Source organism: Mus pahari, chromosome 4, assembly GCF_900095145.1.
Source record: "Mus pahari chromosome 4, PAHARI_EIJ_v1.1, whole genome shotgun sequence".
NCBI classification, from domain to species: domain Eukaryota; kingdom Metazoa; phylum Chordata; class Mammalia; order Rodentia; family Muridae; genus Mus; species Mus pahari.
In genome coordinates, this window is record NC_034593.1 from 91,979,346 (window position 1) to 91,999,431 (window position 20,086).

The following is a 20,086-nucleotide window of genomic DNA, read 5'->3' on the forward strand; positions in this document are numbered from 1 at the left end:
ATAGGGGACATTTGGGATAGCATTTGAAATGTAAATGAAGAAAATACCTAATAAAAATTTTTTAAAAAAGATATCTGACATGTGACCCTGTGAAAGGGTCATTTGACCCTCTAGGGTTTGAGACCCACAGGTTGAGAATCACTGATCTAGAAGATCCTAAGACATAAGCCTATAAGAGATTATTTAGCTTAAGTTAGCCTCCAAGCACACCTATGAGAGATTACCTAGATTGAGTTCTTTAGAAGTGGGAAGCTTCACTGTAACTGTGGGCGGTGCTATCCCCTGGGCTAGGGTTCTGGGCTGAATAAAGAGGGGAAAGTAAGCTGAGCATGAGCCTTCATAACTCTCCGCCTCCTAACCAGGGATGCAATGTGGCCATCCATCTCACGCTCCTGCTGCCGTGATTTTTCTCTCCGTGACTGACGACATGCTCAAACTGTGAGCCAACATACACTCTTCAAATCTGGGCTTGCTTTAGCCAAGAATGAACACAGCGGAAGTGTTGCTGGGCTGGCTCTCGGCCTGAGCTCTGCGGGGCCTGAGAACTTCTTCTTGAGCATCCTTCGAAGCCTCAAGCTGCCCCTGACATCTAGATACTGATGCAGGAGCAATGAGCCCATGTGGGAGATGGAGAGCATCTCAGGAGATGCAGAAAAAAAGACCAAAGCTGAGTCAGGCTGGCTCACTGTGTGTGCATAATTACACAAGGATTCAAGTAGGCTTAGAGAAGACCCATCCAGCAGAGCCTAACCCATGCTGCAGAGCCATTCCATGTAAAATGATGGTTGTTTTAAGCTACTGTGTTTTAGGCTAGGTTTGAAGGAGGGAAAGTAGAGAAGGTAGGAAAGGGTTGGTCAGAGAGCCTCAAAGCCACTGCTGTAGACCCAAGGACCAACGTTGGACAACTGGTCAATTAAGAACTGGTGGGACTAAGGGATCAGAGAGAATAAGCCACCCATCGCTGCCACCTGCCTCTTGTCCACCCAGTTGTAAAGAAAGAGCCGGATGAGTATAGCATCATGACATCATCTGGTACCTGGTAAATGTGGACATAAACCTGTTAGGGGCTGGTACAATATGAGGTTAAGATCACTCTGAGACCAGACCATCAGGGCTCAAGCCCTGTCTCTCACAGTTACAAATGCCACAGGGTCTTATAGAACTTTCTGAACCCTCTGTGCCTCTGTTTCCTCATCAACCAGGGAAGAAGACAGTGCCCACCCCACAGGACTCTCCTGAAGACTGAGTTCTGTGTTCAAAGCAAGACAGCACCTGACCCTCGCTGAGAGCCAGTTACCGTGCAGCTAGCTGTTCACAGTCAGCTACAGGAGTGTCTGTTCCAATAGTTACTGGGTTTTGCTTCTAAGATTTCAAATCACAGAAAATACTGCAGTTATTAAATGTCATTCTGAGATCTGTTTTCCATATTCATCTGGGTTTCTCCCCTCATACAGTCAGCTAAAAAATAAATTATATTTCTAGTAAAGTTTAAGAAAATTTAGCAAATCACTGAGAAAACCTGACAAGTGGGGTGTGCATGGGCTGAGACCCCACCCTGGGAGCCATGGAGGACGGAGGTGGGCAATGAACTGCACGGTGCTACCTGCTGCGGACCACGAACAGGTCCCTTAACCTGTCCTCAACCGAAAGAGATGTTAGCTGTTGTCCCACCTGCCCTGACCCCCAGAGGTGGGGTAAATTAAGTCCAAATATAAAAAGCCCCTCGTGTAACTCCTAAGGCATCAGTTAAAAGCTAGGTCACACCTTATATCTATTTATGGAATTTCACAGTCTGCAACAATACTCTCTTCCATTTCTGAAGGTTTTTCAAATAAATCCCTAACGATCCCTGCCCACGAGGAAAGCCACAGCAAGGGCCTTTTACAAGTGCTAACGAGAAGCCCATTTTCTTCATGAACCTAAAGAGTAGGCATTCTTTTGAAAACTCAAAAATAGCTCAGACCATTCAGGAAAACCTCCTTTGAAAACGGGAAGAAAGGCCTCTCAGGCAGCCCACACCTAAGTGCAATAGGTCACTCCACAGCGAAGGCTTTGCATAAAGGGGAGACAGAAAGGCCTGGGGTTCTGGTTGGGTCTGCTGACGACCTGCTATTCTGATGTCTGGGCCTGGCTTTGTCCTTCCTGCTCCCCCCTTCCCTCCTGTTTTAACAATTTACAAAAGGGCTTAGAAGTTATATTTCTGCCCCACTGATTCTTCCCACCATGGCTGGGCTTGGGCCAGATTTAGCCCACAGAGCAGCAGGTAATGCCAACCTGAGCAGGGCTGGGGGAGTTGCCAAACCTGCTTCAGCTCCCTCACCCTGGTTGTCACAGGTCACCTAGTGCTGCCCAGGGAGAGACAGGACACCTTTCCTCCCACCTCAGAATTCAGAATCACCTCATAAGGGTCAATCCAGACCACATAAAAGGAGGGAGAGTGGGGAGCCAGGGAAGAAATTCCTCTCAAATACTCCCCCTCCCCCCAGTCTGTCAGACATGTCACTTGCAGTTTTCCTGGGACCTGAGGTGACTGCTTTTGCAGCAGGCCAGCAGACTTGGAGCAGTCTGGCTTCTCCCACCCAGTTCTTCCCCTGACCCACATAGCAAAGCTGCAGACAGACAGGGATTCTTCTCCTACTTTGCAGGGGCCGTTGGGTCGGACCCTTCCATTTGTACCCAGGTCCCACGTGGGGGTGAGGTCAACCTGTTTTTGAGAAGAATGGGAGCCCAGAAGGGGCTGTTCGTCCCATCAACCTGGGCTGACCTAAGGTGAGGAACATATTGCCCTTCTCTGTGCAATTGGGAAGGACACTACTCGGAAGGAAGACCGGGACGCAAAGCTGCAGCTGGTCTCGCTCACAGTCTGCGGCTGCCAAAGTCCCAAATGCTATTCACCTGCTTGGAGACCACAGGTCTGTCTGTACAGCATCGATTACAACAAAACCGGCCTCAGAGCTGGGCTGTTTGCCAACAGGCTTCATAGCTGCCGCTCGCTGGCTGCCTGAAACTCCCTACCTTCTTGTGCCCTGGTCTCCATCTCAGGCTTGGCAGAGCAACTGTCTACTTCAAAGCCATATGCCAGCGTCTCTCCAAGTGCCTGGGAGCCCCAGAAAACCCTGGGAGAGATCATTGGCATGGGTGTGTGTGTGTGTGTGTGTGTGTGTGTGCGCGTGTGTGAGGGGGAGAAATCCCTCTCTAGTATAAAGACTGGGGAGAAAGCTCTCTCAGGTTCCAGTGCCCCAGTGACTTCCTGGCTTCCACAATTTTACTAGCATCTCTAGGGGATTACAAAACCAACTTATCCTGCATGACACACTAATCCAAAGAGAAACTCCCCGGGGAATCAATCATGGTGACAGCAGCCTTGAACACTAAAGCAGCTTGTCCTCAGGCAGGAGGAACTGAACCAGAGGATACGGATGAGAGTGTACCTCAGCAGGACACTGCATGAGCAGTAGGATCAGACTCCAAGTGGTGCTGGGCCACCTCTCTGGACAGTAGCTAGCACAATGACAAAGACAGTTATTTTGGTGACCACAGTAGTGTTCTCACCAGTCCTGGCTGCTTTGCCATGTGACACATCAGCTTTTACTGCTCAGGACAGTGAAACTTTGAAGCCAGGCATTTAAGGTGACTTATTTTTATATTATTGTGAAGAGATACCATGACCAGTGCAATTTATGGGAAAAAAAACCATTTAATTTGCGGGCTTACGGTTTCAGAGGTTTAGAGTCCATAGCCATGACTGTCATGGCGGGGAGCACACAGCTGAGAGCTTACGTCTCTCAGGCAGAGGAAGAAAGGAGAGAGATTAGAAATAATAAATAAATGGAAACGGATGGAAACCACAAAGCCCACCGTCACTGACATACTCCTCCAACAAAGCCACACCCCCTAATCTTTCTCAAATAGTTCCACCACCTAGAGACCATGCATTCAATACATGAGCCTATGAGGCCCATTCTCATTCAAACCACCACAGTGGATCAATCACCCACGAACCACATGGCTGCCAATTGTGGGTCATGCTCCATGCCAGGCACCAAGGGTGCCAGGTGGAATAAGACACACTGTGTATCATCAGGGATCTCAAAATATATGGAAGGGAACAGATGGAAGAGGATGATTCTGCACGGAGAGAGAGAGTTGTCATAACCGGATCACTCACTGAGCCCAACCGCAAGACATTCAAGGGACTCCCATAAAGCCAGGCATGCCTGGTGTGTTGTGTGAATTACTCACACCCTCTACCACAGCTCTTTATCCATAAAGATAAAGATGCATAAAATTACACAAGGCTTTACAGTAGTAGCCAGAATAGAGCGCTTACCTTCATTTATAAAACAAACAAGAAGACTCTCATCTTTGAGTTAACCATGTAATAATGCACTAAAATTATGCACAGATAGGAGTTTTAACCTTTCTCATATTACACAAACACTTTCAAAACATTCATTCCTTACACGTTTGTAGTCTGTAGCTGGAGTCTGACCCTTTTTGTTGTTGTTGTTGTTTGTTTGTTTTGAGACAGGGTTTCTCTGTGTAGCTCTTGCTGGCCTGTAATTTACTCTGTAGACAAGGCTGGCCTTGAACTCACAGATATCCATCCGCCTGTGTCAGCCTACTGATGCTGGGATTAAAGGTGTGAGTCATCAACATTGGCTGAAGTCCAATTGTTTATCAGTCACTAGGGTGACTACATAATTGACTGACCAAAGCAGGCTGTCTCTGAGAGCAGAAACAAAAAGGAGGAGCTAACAATCCCACTGAGGTACCAGGGTAAACTTGGTGTACCATTTTTAAAAACAGTATTAAGTTTTTGAATACTAAATTCAGGAGTGTGATGTATATTTGCTATATAAAGCTATACATTTCATAATGTTTTTGATAAATTACATCATGTACTTAACTATATTCATTAGCCCATAACACCACAACCCTTTCCTATTTCTCCTCCCATCCTGCATCTCCATTTCCCTTTCCTATTAGATCTCCTATTTTCATGTGTGCTCTCTCTCTCTCTCTCTCTCTCTCTCTATATATATATATATATATATATATATATATATGTATATATATACACNCACACATATATATACATATATATGTATATATACATATATACATATAGTGTATATATACATATATGTGTATGCATATGATACATATATGTATACATATACATATATATGTATGTGTGTATATATATATATATATGTGTGTGTGTGCATATACATATATATGTATATACATATAAAACCTAGGTCTGCATGAGAGAAAATGTGATTAACTGTCTTGTAGGTCTAGCTTACTTTGTTAACATGATCACACCAATTCTGTCCATTTTTATCCATTACATATATATGTATATAAACATACATATACATATATATTATATATACACATATATATTATATATACATATATATTAATTATCACTATTTAAAATAATCCATTCATCTGCTGGTGGACAACTAGAATGATTCCGAAACTTGGCTATGGTAAGTACCTGACGCACCGCTTTGGACAGAGTGGAAGTACTCGTCACCTCATCCATTATCCCTTAGCCAAGCTCACAGTCAAGGTAGGTAGCCATCATTGTGTCTATCTTTGGGAATTGCCACTGAGGTAGAGAGTGGGTCCAGCAAAACCCTGAATTTATCTGAGAGTCCCACTAGAAAGGCACGGACACCCCACAGCTCACCCAGCCCCTACTAACACCAAGGGTCAGGCTCCATCCAGTCTTAGCATCACAGGAAAGGCATGGACACCCCACAGCTCACACTGCCCTTACTAAAGCTGGAGAAGGGTGGGGCTCCAGTCTTAGCATCTGCCTCTAGGACTTCATCTCACCCCCGTCTTCTAGAGTTATTAGTCATCCTTTCTGCTTACTCCATGTGCATGCCCCTTACCTCAAGTGTCCCAAGCTGTAGAAGCGGGACTCTCCATCAGTGGAACGGACCACCTGCAGCGTGAACATGGGTTGCAGCTGCCTCAGCTCCAGCAGGACGATGGCAAGGTAGTGGATGAAAAGTAGTGCGTCCACAAGAGAGACTGCATATTGCACGATGTCTTTGTAATTTTGGTCCCGAGAATCCAAAATGCGGACCCCATAAAAAAGCCAATAAGAAACCACAAAAAGAAAGATAAGGACCAGTAACAGCGCTCGGAACACAAACACCCGCGGCACATCTGCTCTTTGCTTGCGGAAGAATAGTGCCCAGGTTCCGATGAGCAGGATAAGCAGTTTGAACGATACGGAAATGAGAAGTCCCTCACAAATGGCGCCACAGGGTTTCAGCTCCTCCCTCCACAGGATTTGGGGTAGCAGGATGAAGGCAATGGGGGTGAGGAAGACGAGTAGTCCAAGGAACGAGGCAACGGTGAGGCCCAGATAACGCTTGCAATCCAGCCCCACACTGTCCTCCATGTCCTTGCTAATCCTGGCAATGTCCTCTTGGGATATACTGTGCTCTGAGGTTCCTGTGATGGCAGTGGTGGTCTCTCCCCAGTTGTCATCCTGATGAAAGAGAAGACAACGAGGATGATTTATAAGAGCCACAACAAAATAAAATACTTGTTACCCAACTTTCTTGGAAATGTATATAGTATCAGCTTTTAATACAGCTGATTTTTAACTATAGCTATTTTCATTGAAAATTTTTTTTAAAGATTTATTTATTTATTATGTGTAAGTACACTGTAGCTGTCTTCAGACACTCCAGAAGAGGGAGTCAGATCTTGTTAGGGATGGTTATGAGCCACCATGTGGTTGCTGGGATTTGAACTCTGGACCTTCAGAAGAGCAGTCGGGTGCTCTTACCCACTGAGCCATCTCACCAGCCCTCATTGAAATTTTTGACACATATTTTATATTTTCCCTTTGAACCCAGAAAACACTATTTAACCTTTCAATTTGTTTAGGAGATTTCATTACATGACACCTTGTCTTGTAATGACACCTTGTCATTCCTTTAATTGAAAAGTTATGGGAAGCCCCAGGTCTGGGCCTTTCTGTTCTGACAAGACTAGCCGTTGTTAGACTGAGCTGCTGTGACTCCTCTACAGGAGAACAGCCACCCTTACCACAGTAAACCCCTCCCATGCTAAGTTCTAGGCTTACAAAGCCCAAATCTAGACCCCTCCCCCAGTAGCTCCACAGAGCAGAGAGCATAAAATAGGAATTCCCAGCACACAGAGGGCAAACTCACCCACAGCTGAAACACACTACCTAAATTTCTATATGATATTTATAGGACTCACTTCAGTACAGAACAGCATTGAGAATTCTTTGACATCATTTCTCACTGACTAAATAAAGAAAATTCAAAACTCTATGGCCAGAAGAGCTCAAAAATTCTTTCTAAAACATGTTTTCATAATAAACTGAATGAGGGCATAGGACTATCGGGGTTATATCTTTCACTTCATTATTTTCTCCTTTAACACTTCTAGGCAGTTGCTGCTGTGGGCTCCTGGTCTGTTCACTCAAAAAGAGTCTGTTGCTAGGCCGTCAGATGCTTCTGCTGTTTCACTGGAAACTAGGACTCCATCTCAGAGCACAACAGAGCCAGGGAGCACCAGAACCCATGTGAGCTCCATGCAAATGATTTAACTAGGAAAAATATCCCATTTAGAGCCAAGTGTTGGAATGAGGACACAGATGGAGTCTCCGTTCATAGGTAAAGCGACAACATAGATCACTCATAACCAAACCAACCACTTCACACTCATATGTGGATCCGAGCGGTGAGTCTTTGGCTTTGTGTGCTTAATCTGGAGTAGCTGTGGAATCTGGGGAGAGAGAGGGAACCATTGGTGGAGGGGAGGAATAAAGGTCTTAAAGGGAAAGGACTGTAGGACACAGGTTATAGGAAGGGGAAAGGGGAGATGGAAAGGGGGTGGGGAGAGGAGTTTGGGGAAGGGATAACTACTGTTTTACAAACATCACATATACATATATTCATATAAAAGAGTTTAATTGGAATCACCCTACACGAGACATAAAGTTCCTCAGAAGACTCAGGTTACCAAATAAAAAGCCTAGTACTGGATATGCCCGCCAGAACTCAATAGTAAGACCTTCCTGCTGAAGACATCACACTCTCTGGTCACAGGAAATGGGAGACATCAAGTAAGTACTTGACCAGGAATCTCCCCCCTCCTGGCGAGTTTCAACAGTACAGTGGGAGAGTCATCGGTAGTCTCACTCACTGTGAACTCTCTGAGCTACAATAATGACCAGCATGAGAAGAGACGCCCAAGACTGCAATAGTGGCACAAATGTTATGATGGCAACCAACTGCTTTCTGCCTGTATTTAAAGCCTGTTCCACAGGATGAAACATATCTAGTACTATACATCTGGCCAAGAATCCATGATTGTGGAACTCACAGATCTTAGGGGGATACTCCTACCATTATTCTGCTAAACAGTCATAATATATTTCTCTACCAATAGGTTAATGTAGCTAGCTAGCTCTTAGACCTTGTCAGAAAGGTTTCTCTATAAAGTAGGCGGCAACTAACACAGAAATTCAGGACTAGTTAGACTAAAGGGAAAGTAAGTCAGTTACAAATGGGGCATCTTGTGTCACACCCCTTCTGTATGAGGGTCAGGGACCACTGCAGAGGAGGGATAAAAGATTGTAAGGGCCAGAATTCAGGGAGGACCCAGGAACACAGTATCTTTGGGACACAATAGGAGGCTGCACTCCTGAATTCACAGCAGCTGTGTCTGCCTGCACAAAACCAACTCAGTTAACAATCCAGCGTGGAGTGGGAAGGCACTCATGAGTCCCCACGCCTCACTGAGGAGCTAATAACAGTTCATGGATTCTGGGTTCGGAGAATTGGTTTGGTTTGCTTTAAAGGTTTGACTCATGGCAGGTCGACAATAATCCAGTGGATGATTCAGACCAATACATAGATTGGACTCGGTAAGTGCTTAAAACTGGACATGTAATTTGGAGCAGGTGAGAAGGTGAGGGCGGATCTGGGAGAAACTATCAGGAGGAATGAACATGATAAAAATATATTCTATGCATGTTTGAAATTCTAAAATAATTAATAAAAACATATTTAGTTTTTAAAAAGATCCAGGAAAATAAATGTTTTATCATTACAACATTTTTAATTTTTTAAAAAATTATTTATTATTATACATAAGTACACTGTAGCTGACTTCCGATGCACCAGAAGAGGGTGTCAGATCTCATTATGGGTGGTTGTGAGCCACCATGTGGTTGCTGGGTTTTGAACTCAGGACCTTTGGAAGAGCAGTCAGTGCTCTTACCCATTGAGCCATCTCACCAGCGCCAAAATTTTTAATTTATTAAGGCATGAGCAATGCTGGGAGTGAGTAGTAAGGATTTCAACCTCAGGACACGGAGGCCATCAACTTAGGAAGTCAGAAGTATCACAGAGCATGAGAGAAATGACCGTAGACAATAGTTAGAAGCAGCCAGCTCCCGCAGGCACTGCTGGTAGAAGTTTAAGATGGTTTAACACCACCAGAAAACTAGCCTGACACTTTCACAGTGATTTAGGTACGCATTTAACTATACGGACCAGCAAGGCGACTCCTAGATTTTATCAAAAGTTAATGGAAAGATGTCCACAAAAGACCTATAAAAATATTCACAAGCGCTTAATCCATCACAGTTAGAATATGTGTACCTCTAATGTCCACCCACTAGAACAGATATCAAACTGTGGTCAGCTCAGTGGAACACTAGTCAGCTAAAATAATAAAGAGTGAACTGTTGAAACACATACAACATGGATAAATATCAAAATCATCATGCTGAGTGGGGAAAAACTCATATGATTCCAATTATATTCAATTCTACAACAGGCAAAATCAATCCACTGAAATGGAAATCAAAACAGCAGTTGCCCTGCAGAGGTGGGGGCGGGGGGGGTCGGGGTGGGGAGCAACTAGGAAGAGGGAGGAGCAGTTTGTGCTCAGAGGTGTGGGTTCATCTGCTAAAATGTATCAAAGTATACCCTTGAGAACCATTTGGTTTGCGTGTGTAAATTTAGGTCAGTCTTCTTTAAAAAGTACAGCGACAAGAGAAAACAAACCACAAGGTCATACAACTTGCTTTAATATAAGACGAGTTCACAGGCTATAGAAAACGGTTGGCTTCATAGAAATTGTCTCAGAGAATTTCTGGATTCTACACATGCGACTGATAAATCCCTGATGAAGTAAGCATTACTAATCTCATGTGGACATTCTGTTGTGTAATATCACTGCTCTGACTCAGCTGTGCATCCAACTCCCTGCCAGTGCACTATTAACTAAATCTCTGTTCACTTTAAGGATGTATGTACATCTTTGTCTAAAAAAGTAGGGCTATACAAAGGCTTCTTTCAAATTTGAGGTCTTCAGGGGTTGGGGAGGGTGGGAAATGCATCTGAACTTGATCAGTCTTGTCCCTTAGATTCTCAGAAGCTGGGGACAACAAAAGATTAATTACCCAAGTTGACAGAGCTGCTGAAACACACAACCCCCAAAGCCTTCCTCATCACACCATCCTGCTGTAAGCATCCACAGTTTCTCAGTTGACTCAGGGGACAAAGAAGGAAATGCCTTTCACAGTGGGTTACTAGCACCCCTGAATACACTTCTAGGGGGAAACTGATCTGTGAAGCTTTTAAGAATGATCCAGTCCTAAGACTGACCACATCCATTCCCCATCCATCCATCCATCCATCCATCCATCCATCCATCCATCTGCCTTCCTAGAACCAAAGCAAGCAGTGCAAGGGCATTAAAGGAATTTGCTCACCACAGAACAAACCCCACATTCAGTGCAGAAGCACAGTTATGAGTCTCAATGGCATCTGTATCCTTGGAGGGACTGTAGTTCAGTCTTCCTATCTGATTACAAACGCTTCTCTGTGGGTTCCTACAGGTGTGCACGGATACATGCTTATCTCTGTTCCTGTATCTTTATAGCTGTGTATTCCTTCCTTGCTTTGTTTATACGAGGCAAGGCTGGGCATGCAACATTTCGGGAGGTGGGGGTGGGCTACAGTGCAAACATACTCCTGAATCTAGCTCACACATTCGTTTAAATCAACTAGGCTGCCAAACAGTTAGGACTCAAAGGCAATCCCACACAACTTTCTTTTATTTTATTTTTTTAAGTAATAAAGTGTTGATATTTTAAAACTGATTGACTCCACTTGAAGTCCTCATGCTAATATTAATTAAACATGCAAGGCTTAGCAACCCCAAATTCCTACAGTCCTGAGTGGCTGCAGTCTGGACTATAGAAGCTGCTAGATCTTAACAGAGTAAATCCATTCTCCAGATTTGTCCCAGTCCCAACCTGTGTACCCCAAAGGCCACCGCTACTAACTCCAAATTTTGCTGGACGTATTTCTGCCCCAATCTTTGACTCAGTATTATCTCATTCACCAGATTTCATGCTTGCCATCTGAATGCCAAGCCCTTGATTTCTTTCATCTACCTAGTTCCTGGGCTGGCTCTTTGAGTCATTATTAAGCACTCCCTGATGGTGCATTTTTTTGTTTTTGTTGGTTTTTTTGTTCTTGTTTTTTTTGTTTTGTTTTTGTTTTGGGGGATTTTGTTTTGTTTGTGTTTTGTTTTTGTTTTGGGGGATTTTGTTTTGTTTTGTTTTGTTTGCTTTGTTTTGGTTGGTTGTTTTTGAAGGAGTTTCCTGCCCTCTCCAGTCCTGCTCCATTTTGGAATGCATCTCCAGCGACTCTTGCCTGTAACTTTCCCCTTTTCTGACCTGTCATCAGCCAAGCTGGCTTCATTCCAACACCATTCAAAGGAGGCTAACCAATCACAGGGCAGAAAGGATCGCCCCAGTCCCCAGCTCTTCAAGGGTAGGATGTGTTGTCCTTAGACCAACAAGAAAGCCAGAGAAGTAGATAAACTCATTAAGATGCTAGAAAAACGAAAATTAAAAACCCAAGAGAACTTAGTGCAACAAGACTTAGGAAAACGCGTTCAGGAGAGGAGCCCGGGCTGAGCGGCAGCTGGTTTACAGCAACACCTTTGATCCTTACCTGAACTTCCTCTGTGCCTGTGCGGGCAGAGTCGTTTGCCAGCAGGGGCTCTCCAGCAGGAGCCTGGATGGTGACAGACTTTTCTGACCCTCTGCCATCTTTATTCCTTGGTGATTTGTGTCTTTCTCTTGTTCTTTCCCTGGGGGGAAATAATCCAATAATCAGACACCAAAACTTATGCCAGGTTAGTTACTCTCTAGCTCACCCCTCACACCTCATCCATACCTAACCATCCCCATAGCCTGCCAGGAGTGAGATTGTCTTAAATTTCCCAACTAAATATTTTCAAAACAAAGACTGCCACTCCTCCACCAACAACAATTTTTCAGAGCCTTGTTTTAGAAATTATTACACATTTCACTGTAATAATTACTCAGCTGATTTGGTTATCATTTGCCTAAACTAATTAGTGTTTTTACTGGACAAACACTATACTGTATCATATCTAAAATTCGATCTGAAAAAAAGAAAGGAGAAGAAGAAAAAAATCTGGGACACGATATCACCCTACAGTTTGGGACCAGAAGAGAAGAAAGGAAACTCAAAACCAGGACAGAGAATCCTGTACTTGTCTTTCTTACAAATTCAACATGAAAAGTCACTCTGGGGGTTTTGACTGTGCTCAAAGACACCCATAGAAACAAAGAAGGTGAAACAAACGTTCCCAGGGGGTGTGCGTGTCCCAGGCCACCTAAGAGAAGCAGGCTTTCTGTACTTCCACTCCAGAGGAACTTCGTAGGTGGTCTTCCAGAGACAGTGGGAGCACACCCTGCTGCTGAGTCTTAAAACTATAAAAGGCACCAGCCGCGGTGGCCTAGCCCTAGAGGTCACAAGCTTGTCAATTAGTCAATAAGCAGTAAAGGAGAGGGGCACCAAGTCAGCCCTGCAGTGGCCAAAGCCAGTGTCTCCGCGTGCGACCTGACATCAGTTTTCCCCATCCCCACCTATCCTCATGCCCAAGGTTTCCCATCTTGTGGGCAAAGTCAGACAGTCAGCTCTCCTTGCACAGGTTGATGGGGAATGGAATGGGGGCCATGATTCCATATACACAAGGGAAAGTGAGTGTGCTCAGTACAGAGGCGTGGAGTGAGTACCAATGTACAGCAGCCATCATTGGCCAATGGCAAAAATGGGTTCTGAACTTTGTTAAGGAGAGTGTGATATCCCTATCTCAGAGAGTGTGATGTCCTGGAGAGGAGGACACAAAAGAACCATGAGCACACCATGGGCACACCATGAGCACACCAAGGACACACCATGAGCACACCATGGTCATACCATGGGCACACCATGAACACACCATGGGCACACCACACCATGGGCACACCATGGGCACACCATGGGCACACCATGAACACACCATGGACACACCATGGGCACACCACCAAACCCTCTTCCCCACTACACATTTATCTCCTACTAACCTACTTAGCAATAACAATGAACCCCTAAAACTGCATGGCAGATCTATTGTCAGACTCCTATCTTGGGAACTCTTCCCTTGGATAAGCACTGGATAATTCTTTCAAGGAACAAAGGGTTTGTGGCAGACGATGTTTCAATGACAATAGCTCCATTCTTAGCTGGATAACTAGAAATAGATGTGTTCTGGTTAGATGCTTGTGGCTCCCAGACTGGTAAAGGGGGGTGGAGGACAGGAAAATAAGCAGAGAATCTAACTATTCACCCAGAGCTGTATCAAATGATGTCAATCTCTCCTCCTCTGCCCCCTTCACACACCACTTGGCTGAGTATGTGACTCCATTCAATCCTAACAAATGATTCTGAGGCCAGTATTACTGCCCCATCTCTCAGATGAGAAAAACTAAGGCTCAGAGAGGTTAAGCACCTTCCAAAAGTTGTGGTAAGGAGCAGAACAGGAACTGATGCCAAATCTGTTGCTACTATTTCTATTCAAGGCCACTATATGACACTGCTTTGAGGAACGATCTGATTTTTAAAAACTAGCATATATAATTATATAAGACAATGAGATTTTACTATGGTACTTTTCATACATAAAGATGGTGTACTTTGATTATGCTCACCCTTCTTTACCCCTCCCCCACTGCCCCCTTCCTTTCCTAAATCTCCAAAAGTTGGAGATTTCATAGGGTCAGTATTCCTAGCCCTCATCTTCACACCCCTATGCAGTCTCACTGCTCAGAGTTAGGGAATAGGCCTTCCAGGTCACCGTTGGCTGTGACCATGGATAGCCTTAGTTGTGTGTACTGCGTTGTCCAAAACCAGCACCTGGAAGGGTGTTCTCTGTGAGCAACAGTAAGCAGGGTGGGAGATTTCAGAGTGAATTTTAGCCTAGGTCCAGAACTGTTAATCTACCAGGTCCCACCTGCAGCCATGACCCTGGAATGATCCCCGCTCCTTCCACTTCCCCTGTGATCCCCCATTTGTCACTCTGGCTGGCCAGCAGCCTAGTCACATGCTTATCTAACCTGGCTCTCTATTGAAAATCCCCATAGGTCAAATCCTGTGACAGCAAAGGTTCTACTGAAACAAAACCCTTTTGCTTTGTGCCAGTTCCTGATTCCTGAACACCACAGGGGTGAAAAGCAGGTGGAAGCCAACCAGGGCTAAAAATGGCAGCACTGCTCTCCCCAGGATCACCCAGCTGGGTTCTTAAAGGACCCAAGGGCACTGAGATGGGAACAGCCCACATTCAGCAGCTTTGCCTCTCAGCTCCCTGTGTAACCCTGAAGTAAACCAGGTAAGAATGTCTTGTATAGGAGGCCAAGGACATTCCATCCTCTAGCACCTGCCCCCCTACACCAGTGTTGTCACTTCTCAGACCCCTGGTGCAGACAAGCCACCAGATGGCCCTGTCCTCAGAGAATCTGACTGGGAGGAAGATGACAGGAATCTACATTTTCTCACCAGCACCCCAGGTCATCAGGATGCAGGTGATGCAAGGGTTGTTCCCGAAGACTTTCCCATCCCATGTTTCTGGGGAGGCTGTGGGGATTCCTACTCGGAAGTTTGTGTGTATGTAAAACTCCCCGTGAATCGCAGGTTATCAAAATCATGGGTGCTCAGCTGTGTAGCACCATACAACACAGTGTGTCATTATTAACAGAGTGGGGCTGGAGAGATGGCTCAGCAGTTAAGAGCGCTTACTGCTCTCCTAGAGGATCTGAGTCCTGCTCCCAGCACCCCACATCCAGAGAGTGGCAAGTACCTCTAACTCAAGTTCCTGGGTTCCCTCAGCACCCGAAGACAATTACACAGACCCGGGCACATAAATAAAAACAAGCTTTTCTTTTTAGTGTTGCATGGACATAGGACAGCATGCAGCCCTGACTGAGGGTAACCCAGAACGATGAGGGTCCTATCAGCACAGCACCGAGAGAGCTGCTCTTGTATTACCTCACTGTGGAAGGGAGACAGACTCACTACATGGCAGTTACAGAAATCACTGCTCTTAGTTTCTGCTCTGGGCAGGTCTCCAAGCCAGGCCAGGACTTAGCAGTGATGTCCAAAAACAACACTGCTGATCATCCATCCATCCAGTGCTTTCTAGTTTGTAGAACTACAAACCTCTCAGAGGTCATTTGACTGCAGAACACATCCTAAACACTCATCCCTGCAGCTGTCGAGGCAGGAACAGGGGGAGGGAGATATGGCTCAGTGAGTAGAGGGCTTGCCTAGCATTTCTGAAGCCCTGGGTCCAGTCCCTAACACCACATAAGCCAGACATAAAGGTACACACCTGTGACCCTTGGTGACATACAGAATTTGAGGCCAGCTTGGTATAGCAAATCGATGATGTGAGTTTAAGGGACATCTATGTGTGGCTGCCCATTATCCTAGGAGAGGGTTCCCCAATGGTGAAGACATGTTGAAGAGTGTAGAAATAAGAAAGAGTCCAGGGGGAGTAAATAGTTTAATAAACCAATAAGTGGAGCATCAGGACACAGCCAAGATTTAACCGCCTAAGTGGTCAGGATCACCTGGGGGCCCTTTTCTGGGAGGCCTCGTCACCCATAGGAATCTGTGTCTTTATCGCTAAATCTGTCTTCCTGCTTCCTCGGCCCACAGGAATAAAGATAAGTCTATCAGTGCAAAGATAATTCTGTCAGTGCAAAGATAAGTATATCTGTGCACCATATACGCACATGCACGAGAGGGCGGGGAGAGCAAGTTGCAGCATGCAAGAGGCAACCGTGTGCCCAGGTAAATGCATCATTATTTAGGTAATTTGCTAGCTGAGCCCTGGGGAGCTGCTGCAACCCCCCAAGCCCAGCCCGAATGCCTGCAATTCCCACACTGTCCCTACTTACAGTCAGCACTTCCTGGGCAGGCCATTTCCTCCTGTTCTGTCGCTTGTCTGTTTCTAAATGGGGAAAACCATCCCCTCTCCCAGCCCCCCTCCCAACCCCCCCTTGTTACTCCTCCCTTTCCTCCTCTCCCACCACCCACTCACTACCTGTCCTCTCCCTGTGGGTGGAACAAACAGGCTCAGAGTCCTCGGAATCCACCACTGCCCAGGCAGCCCTTTAGAACAATGCATTTTATAGCACATTAGTCACGTTCCCTTTCAAAGGCGGCATTCTCTTCCAAAGGGCTCACAAGCCTGAGTCTTGCAGAGGGTCTTCCTGGCCTGCCAGTATCTGGGAACCTTGTTCCTCCCTGGGTCTCAGTTTCATCACCTATAAAACGGGAGCTCCCAACTCCAGCTCTGCTAGGACTGTTGTAAGCATGGGAGAGGGGGAGACTCCCCAAATGATGCTTAATGCTTCCAGCTGCTGCTGACTACAGGTGAGGTGTCTCTACACTCTCACAACAAAGCTAACTGGACACTCTCTGGAGATCTCAGGCATCAGTGACCTCTTGGTCAGCAAACAGGATTGGACGGTGGCCAACCCTCTAAGACAAATCAGTGTCGTCAGGCACTGCATTATTCCTTTCTGAGTTGGAGCTGTGCTAAAATCACCAGGAGACCAAGTTCCTTTCTTTCCCACTCCTCCATCTAAACTCCCCACAAATCATCAAGCAAAAAAGCCTTCACAGGGCCCTCCTGGGACAAGAACTGCCTGAGGCCGCCAGCTCTCAAGCCTGTGGAGGGCTCCTTCACTGCTGGACACGCTTCGGCATTCCACAGCACCTACTGTGAGTGTATACAACCTCTGCCCCTGAGTTCTTAGGACCTCTGCGGTCCTCCCTCAAATGCACCAGGAGTCACGGGGTGGGGGGGCTTCAAAGATGCATCAAGTGCACACACAGCCCCACAGCTCAAGCCCCTCACTCAGCTCCACTTGGAACAGGCATTCAGCAATATTCCCTGCTCAACTGCAGAGAAGCCAGAGCTCCACTCAGCGCTCTGCTCCTCCCGGTAGGCGCGCTGCAACATTCCTTGATCAATTGATTAAAAGCCTCGGCTCCGACTCACATTTGCCAAGTACTTTCCACAAGGGATCAAGACAGAACTAAGCGTTCTGCGTGTCACCTTAATTGAAAGTTATGGTCTCTTACAGTTCCCATAACAGCACTAGAGAATCCATTTCTGGGTCCCCAGGAGGTCCAGGGAAGCAGCAGGAAGCAGCCAGCAAGTGGCCTGGAAGTGTGCAGGTCTTGGTGGGTGTGCAGATGAAAGAAGCCAGAGCCGGCTCCATTCAGAATTCTGCAAGCCATCCTTCCTACTCACCCCCAGCCCCAAAGGAAACCCAAATTCCTATTCATACCATCTGGAAGAGGAAGTTCAACACCCCAGTAAGCCAGCTGTTTTAGGTCTAAAAAGCAGGTATTGGAAAACAGCTGTTTCTGGTATTTTATAATAAATCTGTCAAGTTTGCCTACTGATGGAAACCTGGGATTATTTTTAAAACCAGAGCTCTCTCAGAATCGGGGGCTGTCGGAGTGTCACTATAGGCTCTCCCCTCCCCTGCCCTTGAAGCACCCACACCCAGCGCCTGCAGTCTCACTGAAGCACCAGCAAAGCACAGGAACAATTCAGGGATGATTAGAAAATAAAGGGAAGCTTCCAAAAGAACCAGACAGAAGCAATGGCATTAAAACATGAGTGTTATCTTTAAAGAGCTTTCCTTTACCCTTTTATTCCACTCACTTTATTGTCTTAAAGGCACAGGTCTCACTGTGTAGCCCTGCCTGCCTGGCCTGGCACTTTCTACTTTCTATGCAGCCCAGGCTGGCCTCCAACTTGAAAACATCTGCCTCTGCCCCCTAAGCGCTCGAATTAAAGGTGCCTGCCCCTTATCGCTTTCACGTTAAAAAAAAAAATTACAAAATACAAATTGGTACAGAAAACAAAAGTTTAAGTGTCTAACTCCATCAGTCATCACTGCCAAAAGCCCCTTCCTGAAGATGCCACACCTGGCAGCTTGGGAAACACTTGCGGGCTTCTTTCCAGGTGTGGCCACCCACACAGAGTCCATGAAACGCACATCTTATTCTGAAATCTCACTCTGGGTACAGCTACTTATATGGCGATCTGCTCATGGAGAGAAGCAAACACCAGGGCAGCCACCACTTCCACACAGCACACAGCTGTGGCCACAGCTGGGCCTCTGAGCTGGGGTCAGCTGTCACCTTTGAATAAAGGTGCTGGAATACCAAGGCCCGGGAATGGCATTAACACAGCTACAAGAGAGGGGCCTCCTCCTGGGGCTGAGTTAATCATTTCCCATGTAGATTTCAGTCAGCCCTTACCAGTTCTAGAAGGAGGGGTCCCTATACCCGCTTCACAGAGGAGGAGACACCTCCATTGGGTTCCTACCCTGCACAGGATAGTACCACCCATTTCATCATTTATCTGTCCATTTATCCATCATCCTGCCCCTCGGTATGCACTTGGCCCTACCACTCAGGACAGTGTTTTCAAATCCTGACTCACTTGGAAGACTAGTTAAAGGCAAATCAGATGCCAGGCCAAGCAAGCATGTGCCTGTGTGTGCGCGTGCGTGCATGTGTGTGTGCATGTGTGTGTGTGAGTGTAAGTGTGTCCCAGATAGCCTCAGGGCAGATGCTTAATAGCCAGCAAGTCAGCAGCTTCCGAGTGAAGCAACAAATTAACACCCGCTTTTTAACTTTCATTTACAGTATTGGTAGAGCTCGGAGAGAACAGACACCTATAAGAAGTACTTAGAAATGAGAAGCATTTCCACCGCCAGGGAAACTTTAATTTAAAACCAATTGTGAGAAATTAAGGCCATCAACTCTAATGGCAGCTATAAAACGTAAATTGGCAGCATAGTGACTCCCCAAGCATGTCAACTGCCCTTACAGCTTGACTTCTCAGGCACCAGTGACTGAATCTCCCGCATCCTCAGCCCTTTAGGTGGGCTGGTGGAAAACTGCTTCTCTAACAGAAAGCCCTTCCAACCTTCGGTGCTCTTCCACAGTAGGATGGCATGACGGATTGCTTACATACCCTTGCCTGTGAGATTTTTTTGAATGGCTTGAGTAGTAGGAATATCCAGAATACGTGGATTCGGTATCCATAGCAAAGGCGGGCTTCCTCTGATGAAGAAGCAGGGGCTGTCCTCCCGCGTGCTGTCTCACCCACTAGCTCTAAAGGCCTTGGAGGACTCAGAGACAGGACTCTTCAAGAGGACTCTGTAAAGAGGAGACAAAGGAAGGATTAATCCTCAAAGTCAAAGGGTTGAAAGATAAACTAACAACAGCCAGCTCTCCTCTGGGGTCCCTGTTATAGAATATGGGGTAAGCATAAAAGCCAAACCTCCAAATGCACCACTCACCCAGGAACAAGCTTGGCAGGTGTCTGAGAGGCAAGCGGGGTGCTCCAAAGCTGGGCCCCAACTCAGCAGGAGGAGGAAGGTTTGGGAGAGACCTGGGCACTGGGACATTTATTTCCCGAGCACAGCCTTCCTACCCTCATGGCTTTGGCTCTAGAGTAGTAACTAACCCCTAGACAAATGTCTACATCACCCCCAACTGTCGGTTATAAAAAAACAACACCCAGGCCGGGCGTGGTGGCGCACGCCTTTAATCCCAGCACTCAGGAGGCAGAGGCAGGCGGATTTCTGAGTTCGAGGCCAGCCTGGTCT

General features: G+C 46.2%; 1 protein-coding gene across 1 annotated transcript in view; it reads right to left on the minus strand.

Annotated features, from left to right (window-relative positions):
- Vangl1 (VANGL planar cell polarity protein 1) overlaps positions 1 to 20,086 on the minus strand; it is a 51,114-nt gene that overhangs the window by 23,699 nt on the left and 7,329 nt on the right. Inside the window, exons 2-4 of the mRNA XM_021196388.2 lie at positions 19,450 to 19,634; positions 12,048 to 12,186; positions 5,913 to 6,520 (exon numbers count right to left, since the gene is read on the minus strand). Of these exons, the coding sequence (XP_021052047.1) occupies positions 5,913 to 6,520; positions 12,048 to 12,186; positions 19,450 to 19,520 (818 nt within the window). The 5' untranslated portion in view covers positions 19,521 to 19,634. The remainder of the gene's footprint in view (positions 1 to 5,912; positions 6,521 to 12,047; positions 12,187 to 19,449; positions 19,635 to 20,086) is intronic.